Here is a 13822-nt window from a genome sequence, read left to right as displayed (position 1 = left end):
AAAGAGGAATTGAAAAAAGTATGGATAAAAACATGCCTAGCTAAACCGGAATTAGGAATACTATAGGAGAAGAAGGAGGAAGCAAACACAAAGAACAAGGCGATCAGAGGAAGAGAGGAGTACATTTTTTACAAAGTAATTGTACTCCAGGTAAGAAACTGGTACATAACCAACAGGGAATAAAAAGAAGGAAGTAGACTTAAGCTATGGCAAGTATGTAAACAAGATGAATAAGTTGATGTACTCAAATGTAAATGGAATGATGTCTAAATTATTAGAGATGAAAGACTATAACCAAAGAAAAAGACCCACATATTATTTGCCTAAGTGAAACAAAATTAACCCCAAAGATATCAAACAATACCCCAAACTTAGAGGAGTACAATATATGGTGAAGAGACAGAAATTTAAGAAAAGGAGGTGTAATTATAATATTAACAAAAAATTTACAAGAAAATATAACTAGACATACCCTCATACGTAGACTTGATTGCAGCAGAGATTAACACAGCTGAAGGGAAAGTAATTGTGGCAAATTATAAATGCCACCCAAAATAAATACTTGGGAAAGAGGCGAAAATGACGACCTGGCAGAAAGTACAATTCAGAGTTTAAGAGCACTGCTACATAGAATGGAAAGGGAATCTAAATGAATTATATTAACTGGAGATTTCAATTCAAACGTAAAGTGGAATACTCTAGATGTAAGAAGCCATGAAAGCTGTTGGGACCAATAGCTCATGGATCTTGTACAGAAGTTATTCCTAATACAAAATGTAAAGGAAAGCACCATAAAAAGAGGACTTGATGATCCATCAGTACTAGATCTTATATTTACTAGGCAAGAAAATGATAATGACAATATAATGTATCACCCTCCATTCGGCAAAAGTGACCATGTAGTACTGAATTGCAACTCCAGGACTGCATACAACACAGTTAACAGTAATGAGTTACAAAAAGAGCCTAAACTACAAAAACGGCAACTACCATGAACCTTAAGAAGTACTTCATTGAAACAGATTGGGAAAATGAGCTTATAGGACAAGATTTAAATGGTATAAATACAAAATTCTGTGAATTTTATGAAACAGGAGTCCAAAAGTACATCCCTCAGCACAAAGAAACAGAAATGAAAATAAAGAAATGGTTTAATATGGAATATAAAAAATCAAAAGAAAGAAGATTTGCTGTGGAATATATACAGAAGACATAATAGTGAAAGGGCATATAACAACTTTAACAGGCAAGAAACGATTATACAAGGATAAGGAGAGAAGCTCAAAGACAGTAGTGAGGAAGACATTATAAATACAGGCAGTGATCAGCCTAAGCTATTTTATAGCTACATCCGAAGCAAAACCAAAGGTAAAGGTAAATTACAGTCCATTAGGGACTAGGGGATCACATATACACAAGTAAAGATATTTGTGAAGCACTGAATAAAAATATCCAATCAGTTTTTTTCAAAAGAAAATAATTTTGAGAAAGATTATTGGAACATGTATGCCCACACATATTACCAGATATACAAATATCAGAAAAAGAAGTACAGGAAAAGTTACGTAAATAAGACAAAGGAAAAACAAATGGTCCTGACGAAATTTCAGGTTGGGTGCTACATGAATGTGCAAAAGAGTTAAGTACACCAATATATTTAACATTCAAGGAATCCTTACATCAAGGTAAACTACCTGATAATTTGAAGAAAGCAAACATTGTTCCCCTATTCAAGAAAGGGAATAGACAGAATCCACTCAACTACCGACCAGTATTATTGACCAGTATTGTAAGATACAAGAAAAGCTCATAAGAAAAGTCTGAGTAAACAGTCTAGAAGAATACAGTATGATAACAGAAAGGCAGTTCGGCTTCAGAGAGGGAAAATCATGTGTTACTAATCTATTAAGCTACTATGATAGAATTGCGGAACATTACAAAAAAGAGAAGGATTGGTGGACAGTATCTATCTAGATTTCAAGAAAGCATTTGACAGAGTACTGCACCAAAGATTTTTATATAGATATTGTACCATCAAGGAGGAATCCAAGGCAACCTGTATTGTTGGATGCAAGATTTTCTCAGAAAAAGGAAAATGAGAACAGTACTAAGGGGTAATTACTCACCATGGAGGGAACTGACTAGCGGAGTTCCATAGGGCTCAGTGCTGGCACCAATTATGTTATTAGTAATTATAAATGACATAGACAGTAACACTGGAAATGGAAGCTATCTAAATATGTTTGCTGATGATGCAAAAACACAAAGAAGAATTACCAACACAGACTCTTGCAGAAAGCAAGAGGAAGAATTAAATAAACTTCATCAATGGAGCAATAAATGGCAAATGGAATTCAATGTGGACATGTGTCATGTAATTAAGTTTGGTAAAAGTGGAAAAAGACCAGATTGGGATTATAAGTTAGAAGTTCAACTCTACACATATCAGAAAGAGAGAAGGACCTATGAATGATTAGCAGTAAAAGACTATCTGGCTGACCACATCAATAAGAAGGTATGGAATATGTATATGCTGCTTGCTAATATGAGTATTACATTTACATATATAAATGAAGACATGCTGAGAAAGATAGTATCATTCATCAGACCAATCCTAGAGCATGCATCAGTAGTCTGGAATCCTCATCTCAAAAAGCACATAGATAAGATTGAAAAAGTTAAAAGGGCAGCTAAAAGATGGGCACTAAGCTAAAGGGATGTAAGCTACGAAGAAAGACTAGAAAAACTGAATCTACCAACATTACAAGAAAGAAGGAAAAGAGCAGACACGATTATGCTATATAAATGCGTATCAGGAAATGAGAAAATAGACATAAATGGGTATACAACCTTTGGGAAAGCATCATCAAGAGGACTCTGCTAAAAATTACATAAAAAGAAAGGTGATAAAGATGTAGGGAAATTCAGTTTCCCAAACAGGGCAAGTGATCAATGGAATGCACTACCAAATGAAACAGAGTGCCAAAACATTTCATAAATTCAATGATATGTATGATAAAAATGGTTTAATGCACGGGATAGTACGAGCTTGACTCATTCCTGTAAAGATACAATTATGTAAGAACAATTAGGTAGGTAACACACACACACACACACACACACACACACACACACACACACACACACACACACACACACACACACACACATACTTACCAAAGAAGAAACAGTTAACTTCACCAATGTCCGGGATGATGAGTGTGGGATTGTCCGGCTGTGGAGGCGTGTGGTGCATGACAATAGTAATAATGGTTACCACAGCAGGGCCGCCCCACGCATACACGGAGTAGACTCGGAATTTCTGTTGGTCCTTCTCCAAGATGCCAGGTAAGGGAACCAGATTGACAGTCGCTCTGGTGAAATAAAAATAATGATACCATGCAGAGGCAATTCGATAACACAGAAGCATTTTATTGTTTTTTTTTTCTTTTATGCAAGACTTGTAATCACTGATCAGGACATTAAACAAATTGAACTCCATGAAAACCTGCAAGTACAGTCACAGATCACAAACTTGATACCTTAATGACTGAATTACAAAACGCTAGTTGGGATATAGGTGTAACAAGATTCACAGACAAGAGGAAAATTTTATGCATCTCCAAGACAGGAATCACTTATTTTACTACGGTGGAAGACAAAAGGAAAGAATTAGTAGTCCAGGGATCATTGGTAAATTCAGCATACTGCCTGACAGACTATCATGGATTTTAATCAGACTATACAAGTTATACTCCCTGAAAGTAATAAAAGTATATGCACCCACTTCTCAAAGCACAGATAAAGAAAGAGAAACATTCTATGATGACATCTCCCAGATTATGAAAGAAGAAAAGACCAGATGTACTATACTCAACGGGAATCTCCAATGCAAAAGATGGCAAATAAAAAAACGGAGAAGCATGTATGGGAAAATTTGGAGTTGGGCTACGAGTGAGGAATGACAGAGGTGAAATGGTGCGAAATTTTGGTGAAATATTTAACTAGAGAATAATAAACACATTCTTCCACGAAAGAATGGGGAGGAAATGGACCTGGAACAGCTGAAATGGATGGAAAAAATGAAATCGACTTCCTTATAGTAGATTAGAACAACACGACCATTAATGTCACAACTGCCAACAATGTAAATACAGGAAGTGACTAAAGAATGGTGAGCTGCAGAGCCAGATTAGTTAAAAGAAAGAAGTTGACCAAAAAAAAAAAAAAAAAAAAAAAAAAAAAATCTGCCTAACAGATGTAACAGACACAATTTAAAATAACAGATTTCAGGCTCTAAGGCATACCGAATGTGACATTCATGAACTGAACGGTTGACTGACAAAAGTTTTAAGGGGATCAGTGGAGGCAGTATGGAAACCTTATACAACCAAAGCCAACAAGTACTCAAAAAACGACCCTCAAGCTTACAAAAAGAAGAATGGAGATGAAAGTAAAAACAAAGAAAGACTAAACAGAAAAAGCATCATATAAGTTCATCAAAAAGAGACAGAGAGAAGTAAAACCGAAGAGACATATGGACCAGATCAAAGAATCCATCACATAAGGAAAAAATCTGAAACAGTTACGAAGCAAAATGACACTTGGAAAGCAATAAACTATATCACTGAAAGACAAATGATGATGTGCTGAGAGAAGATGGTGAAGAGTTGAACAATTTTACAAAGAACTATAAGCACTAAAGACAACGGCAACAATAGCTAACTTTTCAGATGACACACGTGAAATTCTAAACTTAACGCCAGATGAAGTTAACATTTCTCTTAAAAGCATGAAAAGAGGGAAGGCCCCCAGGACAAGATGGAATAGTAGAAGATATTCTGTCGGATACAAGAGTAGTTCAAAACCGGCTCGCTCGCTTACATACCGAATCTATAAGAAAGAAGCAAGTACCCAAAACATGGTGTAATGCAATAGTTATTTTGCTTTACAAGAATGGCGACTCAAATGATATTGGTAACCAAAGACCTAATTGCACAATTATTTATAAACTCTTCACTTAAGTCCTTACTAGCAGAATAACAATTTTTAAAGAAATCAGCCTCGTCAACTGGCAGGATTCTGAAGTGTACATTTGACTACTGATCATCAACAAACAATGAATCAGCTAACTAAGAAAACAACGGAATATAATACAGTATACCACTGTGCTTAGATTTTGTTGATTACGAATAGGTTTTCGACTCAGTAGAGTACATAGCAAATGCAAATTCACTGCAGGAACATGGAGTAAACAAGAACATTGTAAAACTCCTTGAAAACATACATAGTATGGGAACTGCTGCAGTTAAGATACATAAGAAAATATTAAGATTAAGAATGGCGTGCGATAGAGATATACAGTTTCACGAAAATCATTTACAACATGCCTTGAAAGCGTTTTCAGAAAGCCAGAATGAGAGAACAAAGGAGTAATATATATGAGGAAAACTTGAACCATTAAGATCTGCAGATGACATTCTCCTAGTCTCAGAAGCACCGGAGACATTGCAAGAATTATTACATAACCTAAGTAAAGAAGGTCTCAAAGTATAGTTTATCCATAAACCACAGTAAAGCTAATTTTTAATTCAATTACATCTGAAAGTGTCATTAAAATAAATGAAGAAATTCTTGAAGATGTTGTGTACAATTACTTAGGGCAAATACTGCAAGTAACGAGAGACCACGAAAACGAGAAAAGGAGACGTATTACATGTTGATGGAAAGCTTTTGGTAAACACAGAGATATCAAAAAGGTAGCTTACCAGTATGTATGAAACGAAATGTAAATAACGAATGTATAATCCCAGCTATGACGTACAGTTGTGAGACTTGGAAACTGACAAAATCAATGGAAAATAAACTAATTCATTCTCAGAGAGCAACAGAACGACCAATGTTAGGAATATTTTTGAGAGACGGGAAAAGATTAATTATCGTGAGAGGACAGACTAAAGTCAAGGGCAGTACAGAAGTTACAAAAGAACAGAAATGAAAGCAGGCAAGTCATGTAGCAGGGATAAGAGATAACCGATGGAGCAATAGGCTGACTGACTGGACTCCATGCGATTGCAGGCACTGCAGAAAAAAGGCAGGGCAGGAGAGATATGAGACAGGGAAGTTTGCAGGCAAAACATCGCAGAGATTGGTTCAATCAAGAAATCATGAAGAAGGCTGAGGAAGGCCCTTGTTTAGCAGCTGACTTGCAATGTTGCTGGTGATGATAACGATAAATTATGATGATGGTGATGATGAGGGGAGGGTAAGCCTACAATATTTCTTTCCAAATAAATACCCTATGGATTCCGTAATGTCAGTATGTCGGACATACTACGGTTAGGAGAGTGGAGATCATAGGCAGTGGGAAAGTCAGACTGAGGAAGGAATTTCAAGATCTCACAAGCTGCATACATTAACAAGTACAGAAGTACAAGACAGATGCGGAACTGTATGGGATTTCCCTAGAGTTAGTCATCTTGCATATGAAAATCCTTAGGAAGCTACAGTGAATCATCATATATGGCTTCACTACATTGGACCACCTTGCGTTTGAAAATTCTTTGGAAATTATAGTGAAACACCATATGGTGCTTTACTACAGGGAACCATTTTGTGCGTAAAAATCATAAGGCGTAAATGGTTGGCCTGGCCGCTCCTAGATATGTTCCCATATAAAATGAAATTTAAAAAATGAGTACCAGTCAACCTTTGCACCAGCAAGGTGGACAGACATGGGGTAAGAGTATGTAGTTGGGTTAGTGCGGCATGCCTGCTGTAATGGAGAAGGAATGTAAGAAGAATATTCTAAAGAACTATACCCAGAACTGTTACAAATGAAAAAAGAGACATGAAAGACTGAGGTGAACTGAGAAATATTAAAGAGTCAGTGGGAAAAGGCGAGTTGAGATGTAAAGGCTCTGACACCACTCTGTTACTACATATGTGTGCAGAGTCCCTCAAACTTATGACGGACACAGGTGCAAATAAGAACTCTGTTCAAAATCAGAATCTGAGTGGGGCTAAAAATGCACAGAATCGATACAGCACACGTAACATCTGCGAAACTGTTTTTGCAGGAGACGTAATGTGATATTTCTAAGATAGATTACAAGACTGAGCAAGCAAAAGAGCTTCAAAAACCATCTATGGGCCAAGCAAACACAACACAGCCCTTATTTGATCAGCCAAAGAAGAGCTCCAGAAAGGCAAGCAAGCAAGCCTAGAAAGATGGGCACAACACTTAAATACCTTACTAAATCGAAGAAACTCGGTGGAGCACTATATCCTTGATAACATCCCAAATACTCCTCAAACGGCAGATCTCAATGCCCCACCTATATTTGCAGTAACTGTTCAGGGATCCAATCCCCCCAAAATAACAAAAGCCCTGGCCCTAATGGCATACTATCTGAACTAATCAAAAAAGGGTGGCCAGATACTCCACCAGCACCTCCATGATTTAAACTGACTACTATATGGAACCAGGAACAAATTCTATCTGACTGGCTTACTTCTGATACTCGGGAAAACACGGGCTGTGACAACAGCAGAGGCATATCATTCCTTTTGAATGCTAGCAAAATACTAGCCAAGATAATATTATCCAGACTGAAGAAACATCTGACTGAGCCGACACTTCCTGGAACACAATGTGCATTTCGGAAAGAACGAAGCACCTGTGATATGGTCTTTGTTGCCGAGCAAATACAAGAAAAATGCCACGAGCAGAACCGTGCTTATAATATTACTGCATTCATGGATCTTGTAAATGCATTTGACACTGTCAATAGAAAATTTTATGGAATGCTTTTTAGAAATTTAGCATTCCAAGCAATTTTCTTACCATCCTGGAGAGCCTGCATGACATCACGATTGCTCGTGTGTCCAAAGGTGGAAGCAACTCCGAGCCCTTCAACGCGGATGTGTTGGGGAAGTATTAATGTGTCATGGCTCCTGTCATTTTCAGCATCCATGTTACTGCAGTTACCTCTTCAAGTCACCAAATAATAAACACTGATGATGGACTGAAAATCCAGTTCCGACTAGGCAATTTAATTAATCTCAGACCTTGTCAAGCACAATCAAAACTCATTTTGCAGACTTGCAGTGGGCTGACGCTTGTGCTGTCCTTGCACATACCCCAGAAGCCCTACAACAGAATCTCACCATCGTCTCCAATATATACCATATAATGGGGCTCCGAATAAATGCCAATAAAACAAATATTGTAACAGAAAAACAACCCACCAGAGCCTCTTGCAGTTCAGATAAATGGCGAAAATGTAAACCAGATGGAGAATATTCTCTACCTTGGAAGTGTTCTCACTGATGTAGAAGCCCTTGCATGAATCACCCATGCTTCTGCCTCTTTTGGACGTCTCAGATCCAGAGTCTTTGAAAACACCAACCAGAGAATCGAGAAAGGTATCAGTATCTAATATACTACAGCAGTAGCCGTGTGTCTGTGTGTGTATTTTGGGCAGCCGAAACTACACATTGAAATCGCACCAAAACTGGCACAAACATCGCAAAAAATTCGCTAATGTGAAAAAACTTGGTCCCATCACGATTGAAAAACTTATACTATATTTAACAAGCGATCAAAGTTTGACCAAAAAGCTGCTCCTGGCGCCCGGTCGGTTGCCGTGGCTGAGTGGTTATTATCTCGGACTTGCGTTCGGACAACTTGGGTTCCATTCCCGAAGCAAGGTGAGGGCGCCTTTCTTAGGTACGGACGCATCCCGGTGCACCAAAATTGGCATGAAAATCGCAGAAAATTCGCTGATGTCGAAAAACTTGGTCTCATCTCGATTAATGATTTTTTATTAGAGTTAAGAGCGATCAAAGTTTGGTTTGGAAAAGTTCATTCACTACCGGGACTTTCAGAAATCGAGCCTACTCGGGCCCGAAGGGCCCACGAGCACTTGTATACGGCTATATGCCCATCCACCTCCTTACATGATGCTGAATCCTACCAGCATCACGTCAAACAGCTTGAGTTGTTTCACATCCGACGCTTACAGCACATCCTAGGACTCACAAGGGAGAATAAAGTCCCTCAACCACAAATTATCTAGTGGTCGAAGTCAACCAGCACAGAAACCATGCTAGCTATAATGCAGCTGAGATGGGTTGGACACATGTACCACATGCATAAGTACCACCATTCCTGCCAGGTTCTGTATGGCAAACTTCCCGCAGCATGCCACAACCCACGGGGACAGAAGATATACAATGATCATATGAGCACAACTCTGAAGAAGTGCAACATTATACTAAAAGATCTTGAACAGAAATCAATCCCTTGGACAGAAAATAACAGCAGGTTCTCTGCTCAGAAGAATAATTCATCTTGAAGATGCTCGGAACCTGGCCAGAGAAAAGCGTTGGTAACGGCTGGACAACTAAAGCAGAGGTCTCCCACCAAACCTGGACCTGACATGCCGACTGTGTGGCGAAGTTTGCTGATCCAGGAATGGTCTGCACAGTCACACATGCTGGCACCAAAGACAACGAGAAACACATCAACCTTGAATATAGAAGGCGTCATCTTCTGTAGCAAAAGACAACTTAAAGTATGAGAGGATGAGACTAGCTGTATAAATCAAAGGGAGAAGAGAATAGGTGAAAAGAGAAAACCCAAAAGAATACCACTATTGACAGACATTAGAAAGAAAGAAGTTATTACCTAAAGATGCAACTAAAAAACAGCCAGAGAGAAAACTTCACATGAACACAGAGAAAGAGAAATGATAACTGTAAGGAGGCAATTTGAAAACTAATTACTTATGCCTGACTTACTGTGAAATATGTGCTTACTTTATCTGGAAAGTTTATCCATGTCTTGGGTACAAAAATGGATTTTCATTTGCAATTTAATGTCTGTATTATGTACTGGTCAAGATCAGATTCTGACACAATGGAAGACTGATTATTTCCACTCTGAATTAATAGCTATGCCTCCCTACCCTGCATGTATTAGGACGGTTTAACAAGGAAACTCGAAACTTGCTCATGGCACAAGGCAATCAAGACAACCACTCCATTAGAGATTTGAACTCGACTGTAAAAACACCAGGCAAACTTTAAAAATATTACTACAATACCCAGGTATCACTAATTCAGTAATAATTTACATTTTTCACATTAATCTCTACCCTTAGCGCTTTATGAAACAATGGTTTCCATCAGCGGTGTATTGTGGTGTGATCGTGGTAAAAAAAAAAAATAATAATCTAATGACTAAATGACGTTATGCTTCAATGTGGTTACCGGAGGTAGTTTGAAATTATCTGTTGGAAAGGGGTCTTAAATTATCTGATGATGACCAATACACAAATGCAAGTAAACCTCTGTCGTGCAGAGGGCTAACTATCCTACTCCTGCTTCACTGTTTTCCTGCTACCGTTTGTGTTACCGCAAACCCATAATCTCATGCACAAGGTAAAAACAAACTCTCGGGCAGGCAGTAAGGTTTTCCGGTGCTATGACTGATTTGCTATCGCCCGCCATGGAGCGATAATATTTTTGCCAGCGACTGTGTGTGTGTGTGTGTGTGTGTGTGTGTGTGTGTGTGTGTGTGTGTGTGTGTGTGTGTGTGTGTGTGTGTTACTATTGTCTGTGCATCTGTTACCATTATATCTTATGAATGGCTTGAGCTATCAACATGAAACCCTTCAGGGTATCAAGATATGACCAAAATCTTGGTCAAGCTCGAAAATGGGCACTCGGGATCAAGGTCAAAGTCACCAAAATGACTGCCAAAGGCCAACTAGTTTTTATTGTCCGCTTTTAGCACCACTGTATCTCAAGAACTGCTTGAGTTATCAACATGCAACCTTCAGGGTATCAAGATATGGCTAAAATCTTGGACGAGTTCGAAAATGGACACTCGAGGTCAAGGTCAAGGTCACCAAAATGGCTGCCAATGGTGACATGTGGAGGTGTAGGAGGACTACTGGGCCTTGCGATAGGTGACTGCCTCCAAGAAATAGGCCCTGAGCCTTTGCCCAGAGTCGGACACGTAAAAAAAAAAAAAAAAAAAAAAAAAAATAGTTTCTTTAATATGGCTTGGCTTTTTGTGAAACGCGGCGACTGAAATCGGTAGTGTTTTGCGAATTTTCTTCACATTTGGTTTGTAAATAGCTTGTAACTTGGCTATATATCATAAGGTAGCAATGTGTACTATATACTGAATATAATGTTGTGGCTTCGTTGAAGAAGTCATAAGGTAATATAATATCAAGTTCTCATTCTCTGCACCAGTCGTGTGTGTGTGTGTGTGTGTGTGTGTGTGTGTGTGTGTGTGTGTGTGTGTGTGTGTGTGTGTGTGTGTGTGTGTGTGTGTGTGTGTGTTACCTAATTCTTCTTACCTAATTGTATCTTTACATGAATAAGCCAAGCTCATACTGTTCCGTGTAGTAAACCATTTCTATCATACATATCCTTAAATTTATGAATAGTTTTGGCACGCACTATTTCATTCGGTAGTGCATTCCACCGATCACTTGTCAATTTTGGGAAAACGAATTTCCAGACGTCTTTATCGTCTCTCTTTTTATATAGTTTTTTGCAATGTCCTCTTGCTGATGCTTCCCCACAGGTTATATACTCATTTATGTCTCCTTTCTCTTTCCCAGAGATGCATTTATATAGCATAATCATGTCTCCTCTTTTCCCTCTCTCCTGTAGTGTTGGTAGATTCAGTTTTTCTAGTTTTCCTTTGTAGTTTAGATCCCTTAAGCTTGGTAACCATCTTGTAGCTGCCATTTGTACTTTTTCAGTCTTATCTATGTGTTTTTTGAGATGATACCAGAATACTGATGCATACTCTAGGATTGGTCTGATGAACGATGTTATTATCTTTCCCAGCATGTCTTAATTTATATATGTGAATGCTATTCTCACTTTAGCAAGCAGTGTATACATGTTGCATACCTTCTCACTGATGTGGTCAGCCGGAGATAGTCTGTTATTGATAATCACTCCAAGGTCCTTCTCCCTTTTTGATATGTGTAGGGTTGAACTTCCTCACTTATATTCACAATCTGGTCTTTTTCCACTTTTACCAAATTACATGACACTTGTCCACATTAAATTCCATTTGCCATTTATTGCTCCATTCATGAAGTTTATTTAATTCTTGTTGTAACTCTCTGAAAGAATCTATGTTAGTAATTTTCCTTTGTATTGTTGGATCATCCACAAACATATTTAGATAGCTTCCATTTCTAATGTTACTGTCTATTCATTTATATATACTAAAAACATAATTGGTGCCAGCACTGAGCTTTGTGGAACTCTACTATACTCCTTTCGCAGCAAGAAGTCCGTTCAGGGTGTGGGAAAAGTTGGAATTTCCCCGAATGCGACGTTGCCAATTTGACCACCAATTATCGGATTATCACTCTGTCTCCCTACCTACCCCCATCCCACCTGTTTTTTTTTTTCTCTCTCTCTCTCTCTCTCTCTCTCTCTATATATATATATATATATATATATATATATATATATATATATATATATATATATATTATTTATTTTCAACTTTTTTTCCACACCATCTATGAGGTAAAAGTCTAGGCGCGTTTTATTTTTAAGAGGTTTCCCCTGTTCTGGTGACGTCAGTGTCCGTTTCGAGCAAATTCGTTGAACTGTTTTCTCGGAAACGTTGGTGGCTTTCACAGGGCGAGCAGATGCTTTTGAAGGCGGGATTATAAATCCACTACAAGCCTTTTCTTCTGAGAAATACTTGTTAACGTTGTATATCAACTTCTTTTCCCTGCTATGCAGCACTCTCGAGCAGGAGCGGGTGGGAGTTGTGGGACCTTCCATCCTGGGTGGTGGCTAGACAGGGAGTGACCCTGGGTCCCTCGCCGACCTCGGCGTGGCAACATGGGAAAAAAGCGCTGCCACGTGTCATAGAATTCATTCAAATCGTTGTTATAATTCTAAAAAGTGATACTCAATGTACTATATAGCTTCCTTTACTATATATAGAATATAAAAAAAATTTCAAATAGCACATAGATGGGAAATAAAAGAGAGAGAGGCATGTACTACGGCTGCCTTGGCACCATCGCTAGAGGTGATTCACCAGGTGGGCCCCACCCTGAACGGACTTCTTTCGGTGAAAGGACTATAGTCACTTCCCTCCAAGAGGAGTAATTTCCCCTAAGTACTGTTCTCATTTCCCTTTGAGAAAATCTTGCATCCAACAGTATAGGTTGTCTTGGATACCTCCTTGATGTTACAGTTTCCATAAAAGTCTATGGTGCAGTACTCTGTCAAATGTTTTCTTGAGATAGAATTAGATACTCTCCACCCATCCTTCTCTTTTCTTTAATGTTTCTGTAACTCTATCATAGTAGCTTAACAGATTAGTAACACATAATTTTCCCTCACTAAAACTGAACCGCCTTTCTGTTATCATACTTCTAGATGATTTACCCAAGCTTTTCTTATCAGCTTTTCTAGTATCTTATAACACTGGTCAGTGATACTGGTCAGTAGCTGAGTGGATTCTGTCTATTCCCTTTCTTGAATAGGGGAACAATGCTTTCTTCCAAATATTAGGTATTTACCTTGATCAAAGGATTCCTTGAATATTAAGTACAATGGTCTGCTTAACTCTTCTGCACATTCATGTAGCACCCAACCTGAAATTTAGTCAGGACCATATACTTTTCCCTCTGTCTAATTTACTTAACTCGTCCTGTACCTCTTTTCCTGATATTCGTATATCTGGTAATATGTGTGCACATGCATGTTCCACATCTCTTTCAAAATTTTTTTCTTCTGTAAAAACTGATTGGAAGTT

The 13822-nt window shown here is 38.3% G+C and overlaps 1 protein-coding gene across 1 annotated transcript in view; it reads right to left on the bottom strand.

Moving 5' to 3' along the window:
• The window catches only part of LOC145394741 (G-protein coupled receptor Mth2-like), a 176957-nt gene that overhangs the window by 33316 nt on the left and 129819 nt on the right, over positions 1-13822 (bottom strand). Inside the window, exon 11 of the mRNA XM_080268521.1 lies at positions 3178-3374. Coding sequence (XP_080124647.1) covers positions 3178-3374 — 197 coding nt within the window. The remainder of the gene's footprint in view (positions 1-3177; positions 3375-13822) is intronic.

The sequence above is a fragment of the Coenobita brevimanus genome, chromosome 28 (genome assembly GCF_032717465.1).
Source record: "Coenobita brevimanus isolate Jiangsu-jjx chromosome 28, ASM3271746v2, whole genome shotgun sequence".
NCBI classification, from domain to species: domain Eukaryota; kingdom Metazoa; phylum Arthropoda; class Malacostraca; order Decapoda; family Coenobitidae; genus Coenobita; species Coenobita brevimanus.
Note: the sequence above shows the minus strand (reverse complement) of the source record. Positions and strands in the feature narration are given on the sequence as shown.